General features: G+C 43.4%; 1 protein-coding gene across 1 annotated transcript in view; it reads left to right on the top strand.

The window, feature by feature from the left end:
• Window positions 1-329: 329 nt before the first annotated feature.
• ASB18 (ankyrin repeat and SOCS box containing 18) overlaps window positions 330-24,902 on the top strand; it is a 45,268-nt gene continuing 20,695 nt past the window's right edge. The window contains exons 1-4 of the mRNA XM_067548659.1: window positions 330-514; window positions 1,127-1,134; window positions 13,266-13,400; window positions 19,105-19,372. Coding sequence (XP_067404760.1) covers window positions 330-514; window positions 1,127-1,134; window positions 13,266-13,400; window positions 19,105-19,372 — 596 coding nt within the window. The remainder of the gene's footprint in view (window positions 515-1,126; window positions 1,135-13,265; window positions 13,401-19,104; window positions 19,373-24,902) is intronic.

Raw genomic sequence — 24,902 nt, 5'->3', positions numbered from 1 at the left:
TGTGACAGGTCTGAATGCAACAGCTTTTCCTCTGGAAGTCCTCTGGGAGGGCCTGTCTCAATTTATCTCCTGCTACACTTATTGTACAAACACAAAGTTAACAAAAAATTCACCTCCACCTTTCAAAAGATAGTTTATTGTGTATGGTTCTTTTCAGTGACTCCCTGACATCTGGCTCCTTCTCCTCTTCTAATTCCCAACTGGTGTAATATGAGCAGAGCTCTGTCTTTTTATAGCAAAAGCGCACACGCTTCTCATTTACAACTAGCCGACTTTGTACGCTGTATTAAAAATAATAAAACAAGCTTCCCAAGTGCAAAGAATTGAAAATGTCCAGCTTTGACTGTATTCCTGATCACCCGTCCAGCTCTGATTTGGTGAAGAGATTAAAGTCTGCCCTAGAAGTTGGGGATGAGAACACAGTCATGGATTTGATCTGTACTGAAGTTAAGCACGTGAATGCCACCATAGAACTGTCTAATGATGACTGGATGAAGAAGCCAGAAGCTCAGCTGCACCCTTTAGTGCTAGTAGGTAACTGCAATATTTTTTTAAATGTCAAAAATAGATACTTAAAATGTCATTATCATTTTAATTCTGTAAGGAACTAGCATTCATGAACGGGAAGAAACTGACAGATGAAATTTTGTTTACCTGCAAATTAGATATAGTCTAACAGGGCACAGGTTTTCCATGCCATGAGCTGGCACTTTAGGTGAACTCCAGACTTGGATTATCATCACACTAGTTTCATCTCTTTCCTGTGCTCAGTGGTTGCCATCTTTAAAACAACAGAATACATTATTCTAGCACACGTTAAGTGTAGCAATCAGGTCAGGATCAAAGATCAACTTGCTCTCCACAGTGAAGAGTGTTTTTCTACCCTACCTTGCATTAGAACAATTTGCAGGCAGATAACATTCATAAATTTAACTCTGTTGGATTCTGCCTCTCTCTGTTAATTAGAATTTGGACAAAAGCTTCTCTAACACCATCCACTCCCCAACTGGAATAATCATATGAATTTTTGCCATCCTAACACTCAGGCCTCGAAGTCCCAGGTTACTGAGCTTTGTTGGCTTCTGTGTCTACCTGGTATGTCCAAGGGTCACTGTTGCCTCCCAAGACCCACTTGTGGCTGTTTGTGGCTCTGCTGTGGCCTGCCTCTGTTTCCTCTATGATGAGGTAACAATTAGTTCACTTTAATAGCCCAGTCAAAGAGAAGCCAAATGCTCTAATTAACTTCTGTTTATCTCCACTTAATAAAGCATTCTGAAAGGAGCACTTGAGCAACGGTTTAAAGGCTCTTGGCTTAGAGTCCAGGTAAAACTTAAAGTCCCAAAACATCAGTTTCTCAATCAGTTCAGAAAACTCTTCACAAAGGTTGCCAGTTCTGCAACTTCTTGAGCAGTTAGTATCAGCTTCCTCTAGCAGCAGCTCCTTCTACTGTAAGCCCCAGGCTTCCCTGATGCCTGGATAGCTCTGCAGTCTCTCTCGGATGGTCAGCATTTCCCCCAAGCCTCCCCAGCTGGACAGCTTTGCAGTCCCTTTTGTTTGTTCAGTCTCTATTTCAGGTTTTCCTGCCAGGTGCAATCTGTAACATCGCCACCTTAGCTTGCAGCTTCCTGCTGCTTTTTATTGCCCGCTAATTAAGATCCATGGTCCTGCTCAGGGGTAGTGGATAGGCTAATTAGCCAGGATTAGCTGTTTACAGGCCTCTGGCCTTAGAGGGGAAAGCCACCCCATTACCTGGTGCTGACTCCAACATTCCCAATCGCCTATGTTACACAGAACAATTATATCATTTCTTTTACAGCTACTTTTTCTCACTCCTAGGGGTCAGTTTTGCATCAAAACAATCGCCACACAACTATTTCGCCTTCAATTTCGACTGAGTTGGACATTAAGACATAAACCCTTTAAAGAAGATCTTTATACCAGAGTGTAAACACTACTTCCTTTTTCAAAATTAAAGCAACCAAAAGTTATAATTGCATCATGTATATGAGGATAACATTTAGGCAAGTGTTATGCCTCTGTATCAACAGAGGAGCTTTTCTTACATGGAAATAGTAGGGAAAATATAGGAAAACTTTTAAGCATCACAGATTCTTTGTCCAGCCAGGAAACAAAGTACAATGGAGCTTTAGTTCAAACAGTGGCCCTATACCCCTTTCTCAGAGGAAGGCAGGTAAGTGAGCTAAGACTTAGACTCAGGAATTAGTGCATGGGAAAGGGATTTCACCGGCTCACAGGACAGTTTCCAGACATTCAGGATTTTTGGCCATTATGACGGCACCATGGCCATAGTCTCTACAGCTCTGATAGTTATGTGGAATAAGGAGGAGGAAAAGGATGGGTCTTGTCCAGGTAAGTCAACAAAGCATGTCTTGTCATTGTCTAACCTACTTGGGGATGCGCTATTTTCCTAGTTCTTGTGTTTTGTGGCAGACGGCCAGCTTCACTTTAGTGGGTCTTGAGCTTTTGCCTCTGTAGGGAGCCAAGGCGTCACCAGTTACCCTGTCTCCCCAGGGAGGGGGGTAGGGACCAGGCCTGCCTGCTCCTCCAGGTCCCCACCCAGGGGACCTGTGAGTAGCAGCTCTGTGCTGCTGGCACCGTACTCACAACTGCCGTCTTTTCCCCTGGGCTAATTTCCCCCCTCAGTCCTTCTGGCTTCTCAGGCCTTGTTTCCTTGCTGCCTGGACTGGGCTTTCTTACCCAGGCCCCTGTGCCTGGAGGAGTATCTCAGTCCTTCCAGGGGCAGGTTTCCCCCTCCTGGGCCCGGTACCTCTCTCAGGGCTCCTCTCTGCTCCTTCGCACAACGCGCCAGGCTACAGCACACCTCCAGCTCACGCGTTCTCTATCTGGAGCAGAGGGTTTTTAATCAGGCACCTGGCTGGGCCTTAATTGGCCTCAGCTGCTTCTAATTGTTCTCTAATGACTCTGGGTAGTCTACAGGGAATAGAGCCTGGATCATTTTGGGGCTTACATGCCTTTGTTTTCAGTTTTATTGTAAAAATGAAGAGATCCACTATCATCCCCTCCCCCCACATATGTATTGCACTATGTCCAAGAGACGCGTTGCTTTTAAAATCTGAAATTTTGCATGTGCTAAAATCACCTATAGACTAGAGCCTAATATTCACGTAATACCATTCTCCTATTGCCCTCTGCCTTTGCTATATCACAGTTTTTAAACTGTTTCCTATTAATTTTTTTTCCAACGACAAGAGAAAGTTGCAGGGAGGGAGGAATAGGAGGAGAATGGACAGAACTTAGCCTAGAGAACAATCAGACATTTTAATTTCCCCTTTTCGGCAAGTTGGTTTCCCATCAGTGCGGCATTCAGAGAGAGTGAGCCACGAGGCAGGCACAAAGAGCAGCTGGGGAGAAGAAGCAGTGTTGTCAGAGGTCTGGGAGGAGTGCAGATTAGGTCTAGTCCCCAAACCTGGGGATATCAGTGTAGAGAATCCGCTGCTTAAATACCCTGCACTGAATTCGCCTTTGGAGCCTGCAGTCTGCAGAGTCAGAGTGAGGAAGTTGTGGGCAATGAACACTGATCAGGACGGACCAGGGGTTGAGGCATGGGCCTAGCATCAAGAGAGTTGGGTTCAACTTTTGAACTGCATGTGTGAACTTGGGCAAGCCTGATTTTCAGAGGTGCCACACACCCACAACTCCTGTTGACCTCCAAGGCAGATATGAGTGCTCCAGTAGTCTTATAAGTCTTAGTACCTCTGGGCCTCGATGAATAGAAGAATGAGAACTAGATAAGCTCATGGAGGACAGGTCCATCAATGGCTATTAGTCAGGATGGGCAGGGATGCAAAAACCATGCTCTGAAGTGTCCCTATCCTCTGTTTGCCAGCAGCTGGGAATGGGCGACAAGAGATGGATCACTAGAGGATTACCTGTTCTGGCATTAGCCACTGTCAGACGACAGGATACCAGGCTAGATGGACCAATGGTCTGACCCAATATGGCTGTTCTTAAGCGTTGCCCTGTCTCACAGGGGTGTTGCAGGAATAAAGTCACTATCAACCCTGAGGCACATAGCGAAAAGGCATACAAAAGCAGCTAGAGAGACAGAAAGCACAAACTGGGAGTTGCTAACATAAAAGAATTCAAGCCTCTACTCCCCTCATATTTAAAGTCAACTGTATTCAAAGCTGACATTTCAGCTCTGCCCTCACAGTCATGCCGCATCTTTGAACAAGGTGGTAAAACCTTGAAAATTCACGTTAATGACTGGAAGCGCCATTGCGAGTTACCAGATGTCGTGGATTAGCAATGAAGGGAACACACCGTTTAGGACAGCAAGGATAATGCATCACAGCGTACTTTGGGCATTGACTTTAACAAATGGAGCTTACTTTAAATTATTTATGATACTTCATGGTGGACAAAGTATCTTCTAGCATAATTTATTAAAGTCTTGGTAACATGAGACCTCACTACAGTACTTAGCTATCGCAGAGAAATGAGGAAAGACCACTGTATGTAAGAGAGCTCTATAGGGCGTGCTAATTTGGAAACTTCTACTGTAACTGATGGAATTTCACATGCCATATGACAGAAGGTCAGTTTGCCAAAGTTTCACATACCATTGCTCACCTTACCATTTCATATGTGCATGACATAGGGGAAAAAATAATAGGCAAAAAGTTCTCTTAGCCAACATCAACTTCATGGGAAATTTGATTTCCTGTAGGTTAGTATGTGGATTCAGATGACATTTTTACATGAATATTGAGGAAATGTTCTCTCCCTGACCAGTGAAAAACTAAGCCCATATATGAATTTTTTATTTATAATTAAATAAGGAGCTATAATTTTTCTGCCTGCACCAAACAAAATTTAAAAGACAGCAGAGGATACTAGTACATTATTAATGGAGCTGAATGGGCATTTTCTGTCAAAATAATATACATTGTGTGTGTTACATATGCATGATATATGTGATATAAATCAAAAGAAAACATTCTGACCTTATCAAAATGCTTGGATAATTTCCCATAAAAATGTTGATGAAATCGGTTTGTTCCCACAAAACGGTGCGAGTGAGTCAAATCAGCATTTTCCAATGGAAAGCTGACCCGCCAGAATATTTTTGACCAGCTCTGTGTATTTAACCACACTGAGCAGAGGTCTTCCTAGAGCTGTCTGCAATGACAGGTCTCTTTCCTGAATTAATAGAGTTACTTTCAAACTTCATAAGGTGTAGAAGCCATTTACATTTTCCCTCCAATGTGCATTACATTGCATTTATCAACATTAAACTTCATTTGCCATCATGTTGCCCATTCACCTAGCTGTGGTGGGTCTCCTCACAATCTTTCTGGTCTTGCTTGACCTACATAATTGTACATCAGATCCACTGTCCAGCCAAGCGATTTGATTCTCCCCTGCCTTGTAGTGTGTGTGCAAAATGCTCCCAAATCACAAGATACCAGACAGCAGAGAATCAGGCTCAAGGACAGTAAGTTTAGACTTCATCTGGGCAAATAATGTATAATGAATAATTTATTGGACAAATTTTGCCTTTTTCTCCATTGCAAGTGTCTCAAATTTATTTAGTGTTCAAAATAATTTCCTAATGATTTTGGTGGTAAGTTCTTAGTCTGCAGCTTGTGAGCAAACAATCAATTGCAAGTACCTGATACGTAAATATGAGCTGTTTTAACTGGACATCCAAGTCACATGAGTAACTTCCATAGGTAAATAAGCAGTATAATAACTATAAGCATATCAGTGCTACTGCAATAAAGCAAATTGTCCCTGGGAATGAGAAGGGCTTCAGGGAAAAGGCTACCATGGTTTGTAACAAGATAAACAAAGAAAGAGGGAGGATACATTTACGTCCTAAGAATGCAGCCCTGAAAGAAGAATGGGTCCCTTCTTTCTTCTACAGAGTTATCAGTCTGGGACAGAATGGTTTGAGAGAAAAAAAAACGAAGTGAAGAAGCAGCGCCTAGAAAATCATCTTTACCTGGAGAACTCACTTAACACATGGTATAGAGCAGACATGATTCTCTGAAAGAGCAAGGAAAAGGGAGCACTCTGTCAACCTCCTTTTAGCAAAGCATGATGGGAAGAGAAGTCTAGGATCCTATAAAATACAGGCTCTTCTGCCTCATCTTTAGTGTTGGTAACAATAGGACTAACGAAAGAAGTACTGTTATGATAAGAACACTAGAAGGTAAACTCTGAAGAGATTCTTCTACTTGAAACATTTTAACGGTATGTTAATAATGCTCATATTTATGACTTCATGATTCACATGATCAATATTTTTCCAATATTTGCTCAATTTCTTGTTTCTACAAAAACTCCTGCCAGTATATGCACTTACAAGGACTTTCATGGACTACAAATATCAGGGCTAAGATCAAAATCAAAGAGTACTTATTTTAAGAATCTGAATCAGAGTTGACTGGGTGTGTCCAACTTGCATTTGTTTGTTTGCTTATTTTCGCTGTATTTACACAGCTGTGAATGAGAGAGTCATGTCTCAATTACAATTAATTCTCTACTTTTAAATTCCTTAATACATAATCGTTAGAGAAGACACTATTCAGTGTTGCCAACTCTTGTGACTATCAGGACTCTCATGCTTTTTTTGGAATTTTTCTTAAAATATGTAAGAATCATAAATTTAATTTTAAAAAATGTCTATTTCTGTTGATTGTGGAGCAAACCTTCAAAACTTAACTGGAATACACCCTAAACATTTAAAAGTCATAAGGAGTCTAAAAACCCCAAAATGTGTATGTAAAAATCTCCTGATTTTTAAGGCAATTTTGTGATTTTGAATCCTTGGGGTTGGCAGTATTGGTAGTTATGATTTGAAGCGTACATAATGTTATAAACTAACTAAGCTGTTATGTAGCAGCTTTAGGGTAATAAGTTGGTAAACATGCTCTCAATTTACTCTTTTAGTTTTGCATATTGTGCTCTTTCACATGACAAGAATGAGTTTCCTAATAATGTGAAATCAGCTCAGACAATTTGAGTCATTATTAGACACACTTGATCTGAAGAAGTAAAATTGCTTAATGTTTTGTTAAATGAGGTGTACTGTGCAAACAATCATATTCAGAAAGAAGGGTAAGATACAACCATTAATCGTTAATATGCAGTAGTAATGCTATTGCTAATGGAGCAGGCATGTTTGTGTGCTGTACCTTTAAGGACCCTATCCTGAAAATACATCCATGAGTAACTTACTCGTGTGAGTAAGTCCTTTAAAGTAGAGTTACTCACGTGCATTATTATTGTCAGGATCAGGTCCTAAAACAAAAACCTGTTGGTTAGTCCGCCCGCCCAAAATAATAAAGTGAAACTATAGATCAAGGACTTTCTCTTGAGGATTAAAAGGAAGAAAGAATGACAAAAACACTGTAAGAAGGAAGTTCCAGAGAGGTAGCCGTGTTAGTCTGTATACAGCAAAAACAAGGAGAGTCCTCTAGCACTTTAAAGACTAACAAATTTAATTTCTGCAGGCATAAGCTTTCGTGGGCTGTAACCCACTTTGTCAGATGTAAGGAATAGAAATCAGATAGGAGGTATACATATTCACATCCAAGGGTAAGGAACAACAATGGGGAAGGTAGATAAAAGCAAAGCCCATTCAGTTAGAGTAGTTGAGGCCCATTCACAACCATTGATTAGGAGATGAGAATGTGAGAACAGTGACAATTACTTCTTGTAATGAGATAACCATTCCAAGTCCTGATTCAGACCCTGTTTGATTGTGTTAAGTTTGCAGATGATTTCTAGCTCAGCAGTTTCTCTTTGAAGTCTGTTTTTGAAGTTTTTTTGTTGAAGTATGGCAACTTTCAAGTCAGTGACAGAGTGTCATGGGAGATTGAAGTGTTCTTCGACTGGTTTATGGATGTTATTTTTTATGTCTGATTTGTGTCCATTTATTCTTTTGCGTAGTGACAGTCAGGTTTGGCCAATGTACATGGCAGAGGGGCATTGCTGGCACATGATGGCATACATTACATTAGTAGATGTGCAGGTGAATGAGCCCCTCATGGCGTGGCTGATGTGATTAGGGCCAGTGATGGTGTCACTAGAGTCGATGTGTGGGCAGAGCTGGCAATGGGGTTTGTTGCAGGGGTAGGTTCCTGGGTTGGTCTTCTTGTGGGGTGTACGGTTCCTGGTGAGTATTTGCTTCAGGTTGGGGGGCTGTCTGTAAGCAAGGATAGGTCTGCCTCTCACAGCTTGAGCAAGTGAGGGATCATCTGCTAGGATAGTCTGTAGATCCTTAATGATGTGCTGGAGAGATTTTAACTGGGGAGTGTAGGTGATGGCCAGTGGTGTTCTGTTGTTTTCTTTGTTGGTTGAAAGTAGGAAGATTGCTTTGGGAGAGACTGTGGAATTCTTAGTCAGGTTGGAAAGCATTTAACTCCACAGCTAGTGCCACTGATTTCAATGGAGTGAGGCATACGTAAATGATCATTTCAGCCAGGCAACATTTTTTTTTTTAAACAAAAAAGGCATTTTGGGGGGCCCAAAATTATTTGCTGATTTGGGGTTAAATTCAATTACTAGTTTTGGTTGGAAAAAAAACCTCAGAAGAGTCAAAATGTTTCTTTTTCACTTTTTTGTGTTTGAAACATTTTGGTTTTGATTTTTGTTCTGAAACAGTGTTTTGATTTCAAATCTGACCAGCTAAAAACAAAAAACCCACCCACAAAAATAGGTGAAAACACCCAAAACAGCTGAATCAAAATGAAAACCTTGAAAAATGTTTTAGTCAATTCGAAACAAAATGTTTCAATTTGACAAAAAAAAATTTGTTTCAATTTAAATCAAACCAGATTTTGGGGGGATTTTTCAGCTTGTCCTGAAAACAGAAAAAATACATTATTCACTCAGCTCTGCTCATTATCAACTAATCAGAAACTGACTGCCAACAGCAGTTCCTACACTGCATAGACTGAGGCAGAAAAGAGTATCAAAAACATAATAAATAACTGCAACCAAAAGAATGTAGCTTTGTCCAAAGTCATGGAGTGATCTCTCATCATCACTGATGTAATTTCTGACCAAGTCATAACAAAAAGTAATTTTCCAATGCAAAAAGAGCAAGAGATGTGTTTCAGTCTAAATTACTTATTTTTTTGTTAAGAAAAACATCACAGAAAGAACAAATTTCAAGTCTCCACTATCAGTGAGAGATCAAGATCACTAACATTCTGCATGCTGACCTGAAACTCAAGATAGTAGCTGCTTCACATATTACCATGTTGCAGGCAGAAGAGACTCTTGTCCTATCATTGATGAAGTACACAAAATGTCTACATCTCCTTCCAGTTACATAGAGCATGTATTTGTGGTTTCCTGGGGAGGCAGTGTGGCCTAGTGTCTAGGGTATTGAATAGGCACTTGAGACACCTGGGTTTAATTCCCAGCCCTGCCACTCATTTGCTGGGTGGCCAGCAGCAAATTACTGCCTCATTCTGTGCCTCAGTTTCCCCATCTGTACATAGGGAATCACTGATACGGACCTCCTTCGTAAAGCATTTTGAGATTGGCGCATGATATAAAGGTATTTTTTACAAGGCTTATTTTAAGGGGCATAAGAGAACAAATACCTACTGTAGTTTTGATCAGGATTCTTAATTTAGTGTATTTTTAAAACCATTTTAATCCACTTCTGAAATTTCAGACTACAGAATATCATCCATAGAAAACAAAAGAAATCTAGTAACACCTGAGTCCAGTCAGAGATATACAGGGACAGGACTATCAGACGGAAATCCAAACCATCTGATTCCCAGGGATGAGTACACTCAGATGGCGCACAGGTCAAAAGCAAGCAACTGAAGGTGTCTAGAAGTAGGTATATGGGGCGAAATCCTGATGCAACTCCCATTGACTTCAATGGGGTGAAGATTTCACCCATAGTGTCTGCATGAAGTTCCCTTTCTTTAAAATCTATTGAATATACATGCAAATTCCGTCACAACTAGGAAGTTTCTCCATTACTTCTAACAAATTAGGTCTACTTTAGGTACAAAGCTAGTGGTTAATTTCTGTCTCTGATCTCATGGAGCAATCGGCTTTATATTCTTTCCTTTTTTAGCAGTCCAACTGATGAGACTTCCTTGCTCTTTACTGTTTATTGGCCAGCAACATTTCCATGTATCCAAGATTTCCATCAGAAGGGCAGACTTCAGAAAATAACCAACAAATCCACCTGCCATGAATCAATTTTATGCTAATTTTATGACCCGCTAAGATTAATTAAATACATGATAATAGGGTTTTCATCTTGAGCCCCATACCGTAGCTTCTAATCAGTGTGAAAATAACTCGCCGCCTTAGCTAGCATGTGAGTGAAGTAACCGAGACAGACTGGTGTTTGTTACATGCACCACTTAGGGACACTAAGGGATTTTTAAAATCCTCCCAGTCATGGCTAATTTTAACCTCACATGTTAGTAATGCTGTTATTATTATAACCGTGTTCCAGCACTGACCACAATATTTGAAGAGGTGGATGCAAATAAAGACTTCTAAAAAGGGGGGTGATGAAACATAGATCTGAATATTGTAATACATGGTCTCTGGCTGTTTAAATTCTGGGGATTTTCTCCCCCCTTCTTTCTACTACTGTGCCTCACACACACCCTCTTCCACTTACAATACGTCCCACTTCACATCCTTATGGCTCAGAACTCTCTGCGGTACATATCAACCCTGCTCTCTAACTTGCAGGGCAGGTTGAGGGGGGGGGAGTTGTAAGAGGATAATTCCTTCCTACAGTAGTAGCACATGTTGACTTCACAGCGTTCCCAGCCACACCTGGGGTGGGAAATAAAAGATCAGGAGCCAAGCTGAGATTTCCTCTAGGGCAACCACAAGGTTACTTGCTGGAAGAAATTATGAGACAACATGACCATGCCAAATGCCCATCCAGATCTCAAACGAAGTCCAAACTACATTCAGGTTCAAACCAGTTAAAGTAATACACTCATTCCTGCCCCTACCTTCTTTATTTGCCCCAAAAGTTACTGCCTTTGCTCAAAGACATCTCTGGGGCTCAGAAGGTTCAGCAAGATCTATTGGGTCATCTGCTATATTAAAATGGTGCAACTTCAAAGTCAACCATGTAAAACATGGAGGATGAATAAAGCACATAGCCAGAGACCTCCACTGCCCTGTGGAATATCAGCAAGCACAGAGGGCTGGATAAGACAAGGAAGAGGCAATGGAGGCTAAGAGGAGGCTGGATGATGGAAAGAGGTCAATGTGGACCAGAGGCAAGGAAGAATCTGATTGGATTTGGAGGGAGAAGGAAAAATAAGAAAAATGTTAAAATGTTTAGATGATATTCAAAAAACTTCAGGTGATGACACATGTGGAGAAATCATTTTATGGTTCAGGAAGAGTCCCCCTCTCAAAGTCAAAAGGAAAAATAAAATATTAAAGAATTGAAAACTTAGGATAAATCTGTGTTCTCTTTTAGTTCTAGTTTTCTAGCAGGTTGGTCTGAGACACAAAAGTCAGGTCTTGATCTGATTTCACATCCTGCCGTTCCTCGAAAGATTGAAAGTGTTAAGATCTGGGTTTTGGTTTGGGTCTAGCACAACTTTCAAGATGCTGCACTGTAGAAGAAGCTTGATGTGACTTTTGCAACGTGCTTTGTTACCTAGCTCTACTTAATTGATGGTTCTTGCAGTAGCATTGATGAGGTGGCGTTAGACGCTATCATGGCTTCCATAGCGCAGACGCGGTAGCACATTGGGGAACGCAAAGATACATACATGGGTCTATGGGAAAGAAGAAGGTAAATGGAAAACAAAGCAATATGTTGACAAGCTCTGGGAAACAATGGAAAGCTTTCAGATTGTAAAGAACACCCTTTCCAAAAATGCCAAAATCACTTCCATCCTCCCCTAGATATTCTGTCAAATATTCCATCCAAACAGTGACCTTACATGGTTTGGGAGACGTAATAGGATTCCTGCACAAGGCCATAACTCCTCCATTTTTATACATTGTTTGCTGGCTTCATTTGGTTGCAATTTCTTTAGGTCATTTCCTTTTGTTTTCTCAAGGAAATTTCTTTGGATATTTACTCTTAGGGAGGGTGGGGCAGTTATGACATTGATCTTAAAGTTTCCGATCATATAAAACCTATTAATTAAGAAGGATGGTCTTGTGCTTAAGCCACTGGAATGGGAGTCGTGAGATCTAAAGTCTATTCTTGACTCTGCACCGTCATCTTGTGTGAGCTTGAGTATATTAGTTAGGGCTTGATCCTGCTCCCATTGCAAAATCCCCAGTCACTTCAGTGAGAGCAGCAGAACTGACCCTCACATCCTTGCAATCCCATCGTAGTCTATGGGAGTTTTGCCATTAATTTAAATGGTAACAGGATTAGGTTCTGTCTGTTTGCTGTATGTAACATAAAGATAATAATCCTTAGATCAAAAGGTGCTGTGAGTTTTTAATTCATTAAGGTTTACAAAGTGCTTTGAGACACTCTGAAGATGCTATTCTGAGCACAGCATTATCATTCAATATGAAATCAAATCGCACCTAATAGGTCTTTTGTTCTCAGAAGCACATGACAGTGGATGGCATTGGAAATATGGATGATTTTTTTTCAGGACTATGAGTCTCCCAGATTAAACCACCTACAACATGAGTTTTTACACTCCAGAAGAATACAAGTGATATAAATTCATTCAGCTAGGGAAAAATAGAAGTTACAGGGCTTGGAAGAGAGGGTTCTTTTATGAGGGGGAAATTTTCCTCCCAGACTAAACTGGTTTGTTTCTCTGCCAAGCTGCTGTCTGGAATTAAAACCAGAGTTTAATCACAGAGGTGCTGACACCAAGCTACAATGTGAACATTTGACCTTAGCTACCACCTTGTGATTACATACATACGTATGTATATAAATATATATATATATAACTAGTCTGGCTTGCTGTTGCTATATCTAGAAGTCCATATGACCCTCACAGTATCAAGTAACCATTATCATCTGACCCCACTGGAGTTATAAATACAACAACAATAGAGCTCTAACTAGATTATAATTGGACAATGCTAACGGGACAATGGAAATTAACTATAAAAGACCATCTATCCTCACAGTTAGGTCTTACGCTAAAATAAGTGGTGGAGCACTGCAATGGATGAGCTGCCAGGACCCGTTATAGAAAAGCTACAGATCCTGCCGAAAGTGGAATCAGAACATCCATTCATGGCTCGTGCTCCAGCGGACAAGTACTACACAGCCTTGGTCACGGGAGACCTGAGGAACCTTAAGGTCCTGACTGATAAATATTACGAAGATGTCAATCTGATTTTTGAGATCAGTAAAAATGAGCTGGAATGGCAAGTGAAAAGCCAGGCCTCTTTTGGACTGTCAGGTACTCTTGCTTTCGAGGACCAGTTTAAAAACAGGCACTTACTAACATTGATTGAGAGAAAGATGCACTGCATTTACATTAAACAAATTGCACTCTGTTTTTCTGGAGCCTGCTAATATGTTAAACAGAGGAATGGCATTTCCTTTGAGATGATTATTCCACAGGCACGGTGGACAGAGCCTTTGTGGGAAACGTTTGCCGTCTGTTAGCGAGTGCTCTAGCCAGGGAAAATGAAGGGCCTGATTCTGCAAATTCTCACTAACAGATCTAGGCTACAAATATTCAGTGCTTGAGGAGCCTGAAGTGCCTATGCTGTTTTTAACAGGGCACTTAGTCGTGTTTGAGCATCGTCTCCCAGCGTCGTCCCATGGGACCAGTTTGCATTCAGGGCAGGGGGATAAAGGAGTGCAGAGCGACACTGAAACAGGGGGCACTCTGGAGATGTCTTGCCTGGGGAGGTGGAAAGTTTCCTGGAGCTCTGCAGTGTGTGTGGGGGGGGGGGGAGGGTAAGAGAGGGGAGAGAAATGCAATGTGCTATATCCCTGCAGCATTTTACACCCATGCGCTGCTTGTTCTTAACATGATGGTCCACCTGGGGCAGTAGTGAGGGAAGAGAGCCCGCAATGCCATTCTGCGCAAACTACACCTGCTGCAGAGGCAGTGCCAGGGATGGTGGGGGGAAAAAATCCCATTGAACAAAACGCTTTAATATCAGAAAATGGGGCTTCACTGAAAACAAGAGATCCCATGGGAAAGGAGAAGGCTTTGGACAGAATTTTCCATCAGGGAAGATTGAAATTAAATGTTTTCTTTCAGGTCAATGGTAGTCCCTATGACCACCTGAGCCACTGCAGTGCCTGACAGGAGTTGTGCTTCTGGGTCCCTTATGCTTCCATTCGCCCCTATGAGCTTAGCTCACTGGCTGAACTACATCTGCCATGATGCACCGCTGCCCTCTCTCTGCCGCTTCAACATCAGCAAATTGAGGCCTTTCTGAACCGCCAAACACTTTGTTGTTTCGGGGTTTTGTCCCAGATCAGGACACGAACAAATAACTTCCCATGGGATGGAATTTCTGTTTTCCAAACAGTTCTACCCAACAGTAAGCCCGATGCCCACTGAGATCACTCCCCAGCCTCGGAGCCTTGAACTCCTCCCATTTTCACTGCTTTTGGTTTAAGGCAACAAGGAAATTCCCAGTAGCAGCAAGCCAGCCATTGACAGTAACCCTGAAATACGTACATAGTCTGACTGGGGGGTGAAGAGTTAGTGAAAACCACGAGGTCTCAGTCAGAGAGGGAAGCAAAGCAGCAAGGGAGTGCATCAACTCAGCCTGAAATTAAAAGGAATCGGAATGAAATTTTGCTGGTTGCACTTCTATATACCATGCTCCTAGTTGTGCTTAATCCGAGAGTCTTTAAATGAATGGAGACCAAATCGGGCATTTCTTACTCAGTCTGGATGGAGGCAAAAATCCTTTGGAAGTGACTGGGGATTTTGCCCATACTAGAAATCCTGCTTCAGCAATGTACTTAACAATACCTTGTTCTTCTACAGTGCTTTTCATCAGTAGCTCTCAAGCACCTTAACCAAGGAGGTCAGTAGTGTAATACCCATTTTACAGATGGGAAAACTGAGGCACAGAGTGGTGGACTGATGTGTTCAAGCTCACCCATCAGGCCAGGAATAGAACTCAGGTTTCCCAAGTTCCACTCTGTCCAGTAGGCCACACAGCACAGGGCTAAAGCACAGCTCAGTTTGTGCCTAACTTTAAAGCGGGCAAGACTGAGCCCCAGGGGACTCTGCTCGAAGTTACATGTATGCTGAGGTATGGCTTGAAAAAGCAGGGGTCCTCCAAGTGTCACTATAATGGCCTTGATAGACAAAGAAATCATTCATGCCAAAATGGGGCTACGTGCCTGCATTCCTGCTGATCAATGTTTGCTTTTATTTAATTTAATTTAGCTGCTCTTATTAAATTGCACCTTAAAACTTGCAGAAACCGAGAGTCTGACATGTAGCACTAGCCACGAACAAACCCATGACTAGTACTAGCCTGTGCCTCCACCTAGAGTCGTAACTGCTCAGTTGTATGTCACAGGACCTGTACTTGCCCTGTTAGCTCAAGTGGCTTTTGGAGCAGACGAATCTGAATTCCCTCGCTTCTGTTGCCCTGAAGTTCTAGGTGTCATGGCTCGGTGAGTGAATTGAGATTTGAACCTAGTCTCCAATGCTCAAAGAGAGACATTTGTCTAGGCAGTTATTTAATCGCTTTCCTGGATATGGTGTATGTGTCACTATATTGAATTGGATCAGGAACATTCAGCTGTATTTCATAGCACCCACAAAGCACCTCCTTTAGTCCAAGGGATGGGAAAAGCTGGGACAAAAGCAAATCCAAATTAGGCAATGCAATCACAAAATCTTTCCATCCAAAATTTTGGTCTGAAACAATAGCCTCCATCCTCCCTGCAATGGAACGGCTTGGTGGAGAACATACACCATACATGCATGCATCGTTGGCTCTTGAATTTTAATATCCTAGGGCTATAATTGAAGGGAAGGGGACAAAATAATTTGCAGGGTTTCTACCTGTACAAGGGGAGGAAGGATGATCGTGTGGCACTAGATTGGGAGCTGATTGTTTCCTGGTTATGCCCCAGACTCTAGTGAGACCTGGAGCTTCCTCACTCCATACTTCATCTCTCTGCCTTGGTTACCGATCTCAAAAGAGGGGATAATATTTCCCATGCCGATGCCTCACCAGCGTGGTAGGAAAATCAGTTTATGTATGTTTCAATGGCACTTGGATCTTATAGACCTAGGGGAGTATCTAGAGAGATGGCGTTCCTGCTCTCAAACACATGTAGCCCTTGATCTACTGGGTCTGACCTATTCTGTGTGATGGCATATTGACTTCAGGGGATTATGTGTACAGAAAGCAAGCAGGGGGCAGCGGAACAGAAGCAGCCAGCACATTTTTGATGGCTAGCTTCACCCATGAACTATGAGGCAGAGAAACCAGCCCCCTGAATGAATGCATGCTTCTAGTTCTTTCCAAATCCAAATAAAATCCCACGCTCAGAAGTACTAACTCTAGCATTGCCAGAGCCCTTGTCATGTCCAGGACGCTGGGAGTATCAAATTCTTATTGGGGCTCTGCTACTTCAGGTCTGCTATATGTCCAGCAAACGCAGGCTTTTCCCCTGGATGAACTATAAGCGACACATCCATGGGCCAGGCACAACTCTCAACAGGTTACAAATCTGTATTAGATGCAGGTGGGTAATTAATGAGCTGTCTTTTAAAACTTCTCAGCACGGGCTCAGGGGAAGAAGTTAAGTCGGTGAATAAGGTACCCTTTGCGGCTCATTACAGGCACGATATCGATTCTTCCATCATTAGAAGAAGGTATTCCTGCCATGTGAAATCTTGCCCATTGATGTGCATTCACTGGGGAATTTTCTTTTCCCCTATAAGCACCATTGCTTAGAGTGGCTAACAACCTTAAACAGGCCTTTTGAAAGCCCCAAAGTTTTCAGAGAGTGGAAAAAAATGTACAGTGGACTGCTCTGTTTTATTCAGCAAAAGGGCAACGGCTACACACACGGAGAACTAAAAAGGGGGAAAGAAATCAACCAGAATTGTGTTGAATGAGGAGCCAGTAATCCTTTTTGTGAGCAATGTGCATTAAAGAGCTGCAAATGCTCAGGCATTTTGTGCAGGTCAAAACTTTCTCAAATTACTTTTTCTGTGCACAGTGTGCCAGGCAGGGGAAAGAGCCTGCAGGTGCCAAGTCTGTTTTGCTTCGCACTTTAATTGCTCCCACACTCAGGCCTGGTCTATAGTACGTGGTTAGGTCAACGTAAGCTGCCTTGCATCCACCTAGCTGCAGAAGCGTCTTCACTTAAATTTGGCTCCCCCCAGCGTTTTTTGCCTCTCTTTGCCAATATAGTTATGCTGCCTCCCCGAGAAGCGTAGAGTCCCGGTCAATGTAATTAGGTCGACACAGCGATGGTGTAGACGTTAGGGATGTAAAAATTAGTTTAATTTAAAAGCCGTTTAAACTTTTTAAAAATAAAAGCAGGGGGAGGGGCGCAGCACGCTGGGCAACTCTCACTCACGGGGAGCTGAGTCGAGCCAAGCCCAGCTGCGGCTTGCTCCCCTACCCGCTCGCGCTGGGCTCCATGCTTCCCCGCCAGTAAGAACTGTCCAGCTGCTCTCGCTGGCAGGGAGCAAGCCCAGCTGGCGCTTCCCCGCCTCCCCCCCCATTTTAAATGGTAATCAGCTGTTCAAAACATTTAAACAGCTAATTACCGTTTAAACGTTTACATCCCTAGCAGACACTGCGCTGCTTACATCGACAGCTGCTGCCTGTCAGGAGCTGTCCCACAGAACCCCCCACTGACAACACAAATCGATACAGGTGTTCGTGGTGAGGGTGTGCACCACTGATGCAAAGAAACAAGTGTGCGCCCATACAAGCAATTTTATAACTGGGGTGGCTGTAGGCTCACACAAGTTAGGTCGAGAGTTTTGTGGTGTAGATGTGGCCTTAGCTTGTGCAGCTGAGAAGTATAACATTTACTGCAAGTCTCATATAACATAACAGCCACTTCACCTTGAATGGTCCCTTAGAACATGTACTAACTACTTACACTAAACTACCTGTTTAACTTGTGTTTATCTGTGACACTCTGAGTATGTTTCCCAGGCCTGAAGAAGAGCTCTGTGTAGCTTGAAAGCTCATCTCTCTCACCAACAGAAGTCGGTCCAATAAAATATATTACCAGGGATCCGAGTTATCCCATGATAAAAAAACAAAATTATCTGATTAACAAAAATCCACATTTTTCCACACTTAAAATGAAACGCTGAACTTTAGTTTCCCTAGCAACAGTATATATAGGTATCAATTGAACACAGTGTTTTACTGATATACAGTAAAACCCCAAGCCTCCATTATCCGGCTCTATCCACCTCTGTATTAATCAAACCACCAGCCGCCTTGCGGCTGACAGCAGCTGGGGCTCGAGATGTCAGCCCCAAACCCCCCACCCACCTGGGGCTGACCACCCGAACCCCCCTCGCCCCGCGATCTTAAAATAAGGGCTAGAAAGCTCTTTGCCAATTCTCCTGATTATCCTCATTTTGGATTATCCAATCTGGTCTCGGTCCCAATTAGATTGGATAAACAGCGTTCAGCTGTAAATTCAAAGCACATTCTAAAATCAGCCACAAGAGGGGGAGGGTGTGCGCACTGAATAAGTGACATTTGTACTTTCAGTAAAATTTAATTAATAATTAATATATATTTTTATTTTTTTTTAAATGTAAAAACTAAAGTTTCTCTGTAAAAACAGAAAATCCATGTTTTTCTGTGGCAAACAAACAGATTTTTAGGATCCCTAGATATTACCTTACCCACCTTGTCTGTCTGGTGTAAAAGGGAAAGTCTCGGACATCTGTGCCTGCCACTGACCCTGGTTATTTATTGGCTTCTCTCTGTGTAGCTGCTAATGGAGTTATCCTCACCCTGGGAGGAAGGAAAGCATGGCTACCACTTTGCAGATGGGAAACTGAGGCACTTAAAATTAAGGGACTTGCCCAAGGTCACCCAAGAAGCCTGTGGTGGAGCTTGGCTCTCAGGAGTCCCTGCCCTGTGCCCTAACCACATCTCTCTCTCTCTCTCTCTGCCCTATAGGCCTGTGGTCACTAGAATACAAGAGGGAACTGACTACTCCATTGTGCATCACCGCCAGCCATGGACATGCTGCCTGCGTGCGTCACCTGCTGTTCTGGCGGGCAGACCCCAACATGGCCCCAGGAGGCCGGAGTGCCCTGCATGAGGCCTGTGAGGGGGGCCACACGGACTGTGCAGAGCTGCTGCTGGAACACAGAGCCAGCCCCAACCTACTGAGCGATGACGGCCTGGCACCCCTGCACCTGTGCACCAGTCAGAACACGCTGGGGTAAGACGAGGGCTGCACCAGGCAGCACGTACCCACCCACCCCCCGCTTTGCCCTTGCTCCATTATTAACCATCACCGCCCTTGCAATCGCAACGTTCATTTAACGTTCTCGGTGCAGTTCTTCTCACCACCAGGCCATAAATTCTCTACGTGGGCCTGACCCAAAGCCCCTTGGTGCCTATAGAAAGACTCCTATAGAGCCTTTAGCATCGTGGAGATTGCTCAACACTAACCTGCCCCAAGCAAAGGGGCATTCCCCTAGAATACGGAGTTTAAGGGGAATTAGGGTCAGAAGAATGTACATAAAATTGACAGCGTCCTACATGCCAGATGTACTTCCTGTGTATTGTAACATCTCCTCTCCCAACTTCGTTAATGACTGGAATAAGTTTTTACTATTTGTTCGCTCTGCCGAGCCAACGTAGCAAGAGGGAGCTGGGTTGTAGCCTGCCTAACCTCCAGGCATAGAATCTCTAAGTCAGGTGCACAGAGGTGTACACCAAAATCGCCTCTTTACTACATCCGTCATACCCCTCTGCTTTCTCTAGGTGATGAGAGATTATGCAGCACCAAGAACAGTTAGACTTTCAGGTTGACATCCGACTGGCAGAACAAAAAATTGATTTAGATGGCGCACCTCTGAGCCAAACCTGGAAATGTTTACATCTTCCCATAAAACAAGTTTGATTTTCTTATCTTGGAATAAGGAAAATTGCAAAGCTGCCTCCTGGCGAGAGCTCAGTGTGAACGTGTGACTCTCTTTCTCCGGGAACATCCTGTATCAGCTTTGCCTCACTATGTCAGCCAGGCAGACTCCTTTTGAAAAAAATCAAGGTGCAGTACATAGAAAACAGTGTTAATAATGGCAACCTATATATGCCACAGTCATGGAGAGAAGAATAAATATGGAACTGCCACTTCCAAGTGGATAAAAGTGGTAAAGCAGTGGCAGCTTCCACTGATTTGGTATTCAGTGGTTGTGCAAAATGGGTGACTTAAATGCCAAGGGCGTTAGAGTCGAGTATATCAGGAAAAGCAATTGACAACAGGAGATAAACTGCATCATCTAGGTTATGCTGTAATTTCTATTCTGATGGAAAAAACTGAAGTAGCTCCCTTGAAACCATTGGAGTCACACTGCCTTTACACCACGTGACATTGAACAAGATTTGAGGGTACCAATCCTGCATGCCCATTGAATACAAGTGATGCTGTTGCTCCTGTCTGAGCCTTGGCATAACTTTACACTACTGTTGACATTCAAGCTGAATTTGGCGCTGGAGGCAGGGTTCTGATTTCAAGCCAAGTCTACACTATTATAACACCACTGAATTCAGTGGCATTACTCTTGATTTATTCTACACTAACGGAAAGCAGAATTAGGCACAATCTAACATTCTTTTTCAGGCAAACTTCCAAAAGTGTCCAGTCTCTTTTCCATCAAAGAGGAGCTTACTTTCCAGGCCAGGCTCAGTTAGTGTCTTTCCTACCCAGCCACTGCTGCTCCCCCAGAAGTTCCACCCAGACCTGCACCCCACTGTAACATCTGGCACTCCCAGCCTACTCCACGCACCGCTCTGCATACGATTCCTGGGGATTCCACTCTGTGTTCAGCCTCTTTGCAGCTCCTGGCTCACCCTGCAGGCCAGCTGCTGCTTCCCAGCTGAGCCCTGCTACTTTCAGGAGCTTTCCCTTACCTGGCCAGGAGGAAGGGGATGTGCTGTGGGGAGGGGACTGATGGGAGTTGTAGTCCCCTGCTTAGCAGATCCAGCACACTTGCTTTGCCAAAGCTATTACTGTCATGTGACAATGACAAAAACAGTCTCTTTCTTCTAACACTGAACAAGGAACTTCACCAAAAATGCTTGTTTTCTTTATTGTAACAAAGTGACTCTTTCTGCTTCACTGTAGATCTTCTGCCTACAAACTTGCCCATATGCTTCTTTTTTAGCCTACTGCTACAAATGTAAAGAACCGGTACCGACAACTTCACATCTTCTCCCTCCCCCCGCCCCCCACCTCTTTTTTCCATAAGCAATCATTAATGTTTAACTAAATTATAGGTGGAGATCTGGTCACAATTTAGCCTTGAGGAGGGATTTGTCTAGTTGACTCTCAGCGATCATCAAATCCAAACAGGTGTAGACCCATGTTCGGTATGGTTAGGACTCTTCTCTGCAGGATTGCAATCCCTAGCAGCAATGTGAGCACATTGCAAATAAGGTCATGAATTAGCTGGGTTTGAAACCTGCTGTGGACGGTGCCTGTTTTCTGTAGTAAGGACTGGAGCTGGCAGGGAAACAGGAATTCCATTTGTGAAAATGTTTGAGAGGGTGGGCATTTTGTTTCTTTCTACATTGGGATGAAATCAAGACCTTTTGAAATTTTTCCCATGGAGCATCAAAAAGTGACCCCAGAATAGCCATTGGATCAGGACACTTTCCCGGGCTGTAGACGACGCAAGTTCAAGTCACTGCTCTGTTTGTGTCAGAGCGGGATTTGAACCCGGCCCTCACACATCCCAAATGAGAGCCCTTACCCCCAGGCTACTGTCAGGCAGTGCTTGCCTTCTCTCATACACCAGAAATTCCAGCATGGCACTGAGAAACCTTCCTGATGAATTGGTATTTCCCAATGATAAAACATTACATTAAAGAATTCCTGTCCAGCTCCAGTGAGGACCTTAATTGGTCTCTGTCAGGTGGACTCACATGGGGCCAAGGAAGAGAGCGCAGCTACGTCTGGTGACCACAACTGGTGATGGCCAATGTTTTGGCTCATCCAGTCTTATCAAGACTAAGTGTCTTTCTTTTAAATGTGGGTTTGTTTTGAGCTACATGCCAACAACTAAGGAAGACGTCTCCTGAAACTTCATAGATCTGGCCCCCCTCAGTCTAACATAGTGATTTAGGACAATGATTTACTTTTTCACATGGATCAGAACATTACCATCACCCCACAATCAGCTGCCGTGCCCTACCACTCAGCAGAGCTAATACAGGGACTTTTTGTATGCTCTTGGCTACTTGTACTTCTCTCTCCACCAGTCAGTTCATTCCCTCATCGGTGATGAGGGCTGGAATATGCATGAAATAACTCTGTCTGCCAAAAGTATGTAGAAAAACTGTCACTCCACATAGGGGCATCCCTTTTCACACAGCGCTAGTGCTAATCTTTCCCAAAGGCCTATATAGTGTCTGGAACATTTACAGGGAGGATAGGAAGTTCTTTGGGTGTCTTGCTGATCATTCTGCAAGACTCACATGAGTCTAACCTTGAATTTTAGGCTCTTCCATGGGCTGGGCCACCACACGGACATTTTCTCTAAAGCCCTGGCATCCCTCATGTATCCTGCAAGGATACTGTTGGAGTAGTGTCGCCATAGTGAGTCAGACCTTCAGCTTCACAGCATAGATTTCGCAGGCTAGATAGAGGACCGTGGCAAGTGATTTGGCCAATGAGGTCTATGAAATGCGCACACTGTTGCGGGTGTATACCAGCAGTAATGACTATTTTAATCAGTTCTGTCTTTGGTGGCGGGTTTGGCAAAGGCCAGGTCTTCACTAGTTATTAGCGGCACGAGCAGCTTGTGGTTGTTTGTGGGTAACTTGAAATCATCAAGACTGTACAAGGATCATATTAAACTCTCGCACACCCCTATAGAGACAAGCATTCTCTGTTTGGGGGACAAAGGTGTCTAGAACAGGCTATAAGCTGGGCTTATCTGGGCTACTGACGGGTGTAGGGGCTGGCAGCTGCTGAAATAGCTGTTGACTTGGAAACACCGTAAAATGACACTATGTTCAAGAGGAGCCTTAAGAGGTTCTTTAAACCCTCAGGCACCCATTACCATGGTATCTATACCCCTTGTGGTGCTCCTCTGAGGTAAGGCCTCCATTTCACACAGAGCCACAGAGTCTGAGGTTACACAGGAAGTCTGTGGCAGAGCAGGGCATTGAACCTGGGTCGCTGGCTCGCATCCTAACCCTTAGACCATCCCTCCTCTTATGCCTTAGCCCACATCCCTAGTGCTTTAAGAATCACGTAAATAGCTCGGCCTCTTGAGGCCAGGTTATATGTGAATTTACCTTCATATCCAGAAACAGCACCAGGTCTAATACAGCCCTCTAGCTCGGCTCTAGGTAGCCCTCTGGCTCTTCCCTCCTTGCCCGAAGACATGCCATCGGGTTTGCTTCGGTATACATCTGTCATCATTTTAACCAAGCAGTCACTACTGCCTTGAGAACTTACTTCAGCCTTAAGTTTCTCCTCAGACTTCCCACAGGCAAAAACTTCATCAGTATAAACTTCCCTCCCTCCAGGCTCCACAGAACCATCTTCACTTTCCCTTGGAAGATAGCCGGCTGTGTCACCAAACAGCCAGTGACCCCAGCCCTTTCTTACATTCCCTGAGTGTGCTCCCACCGCCAGAGCAAACCTCATCTGTCCTGGGTCAGTCCTTACCACACCTACCATGTTTCTGCCTTATGCTCCTCAGTGGCCATTTTTATGGCACTTCCTTTTTTTCCCTGTTCATGGGAATTTTTCCTTTACTGCTTGTACCAGGCTTCCATAGAACCCTGTACACGCCGCCCCCCACCGCCTCCCAGCTGAACAGTAAAATCAGTACCCTATTCTTCCATAATGCCTACAACAAAAAGGTATAAGTATAGCCATACTGGGTCAGTATCTAACCCAGTATCCTGTCTTCCGACAGTGGCAAATGCCAGGTGTTTCAGAGGGAATGAACAGAACAGGTCATTATCAAGTGATCCATCCCATCCACCATTCCCAGCTTCTAGCAAACAGCAATCCCTGCCCAACTGGCTAATAGCCATTGATGGACGTGTCCTCCATGAACTTATCTAGTTCTTTTTTTAACCCTGTTCTAGTCTTGGCCTTCACAACATCCTCTGGCAAGGAGTTCCATAGGTTGACTATGTGTTGTGTGAAGGAATACCTCCTTTTCTTCATTTTAAACCTGCTGTCTATTAATTTCATTTGGTGACCCTTAGTTCTTGTGTTATGAGGAGTAAATAACACTTCCTTATTTACTTTCTCCCCACCAGTCATGATTTTATAGACCTCTATCATATCCCACTGTCCCGTCCCGTCCCCTCTCCCTCCCCCCCCCGCCCCGTCATCTCTTTTCCAAGCTGAAAAGTCCCAGTCTTGTTAATCTCTCCTCATATGAAAGCTTTTCCATACCCCTAATCAGTTTTGTTGCCTTTTCTGGACCTTTTCCAATTCCAATATATCTTTTTTGAGATAAGATATATCCATTAATAAGATAGATGATAGGGCACTTGGATATAGCAGGGGCATTTAAAAATGTTAAATGTACATATTATGATCGTATCTCTCTTCTCCCTCATTTATGTCACTTCCAGTCCTAGGCTCCAACCTTGCAAATGCTTACAATATGTGTTTGATTTCAGTGGGATTACTCATGGTAATAAAGTAAAGCATATACGTAAGTGTTGACAGTGCTAGGGCCTTACAATCCATGCCCTGAAGAATCTATATTGTT

This window comes from Emydura macquarii, unplaced genomic scaffold, assembly GCF_026122565.2.
Source record: "Emydura macquarii macquarii isolate MOO-44397 ecotype Brisbane River unplaced genomic scaffold, CSIRO-AGI_Emac_v2 contig_1253, whole genome shotgun sequence".
NCBI classification, from domain to species: domain Eukaryota; kingdom Metazoa; phylum Chordata; order Testudines; family Chelidae; genus Emydura; species Emydura macquarii.
Note: the sequence above shows the minus strand (reverse complement) of the source record. Positions and strands in the feature narration are given on the sequence as shown.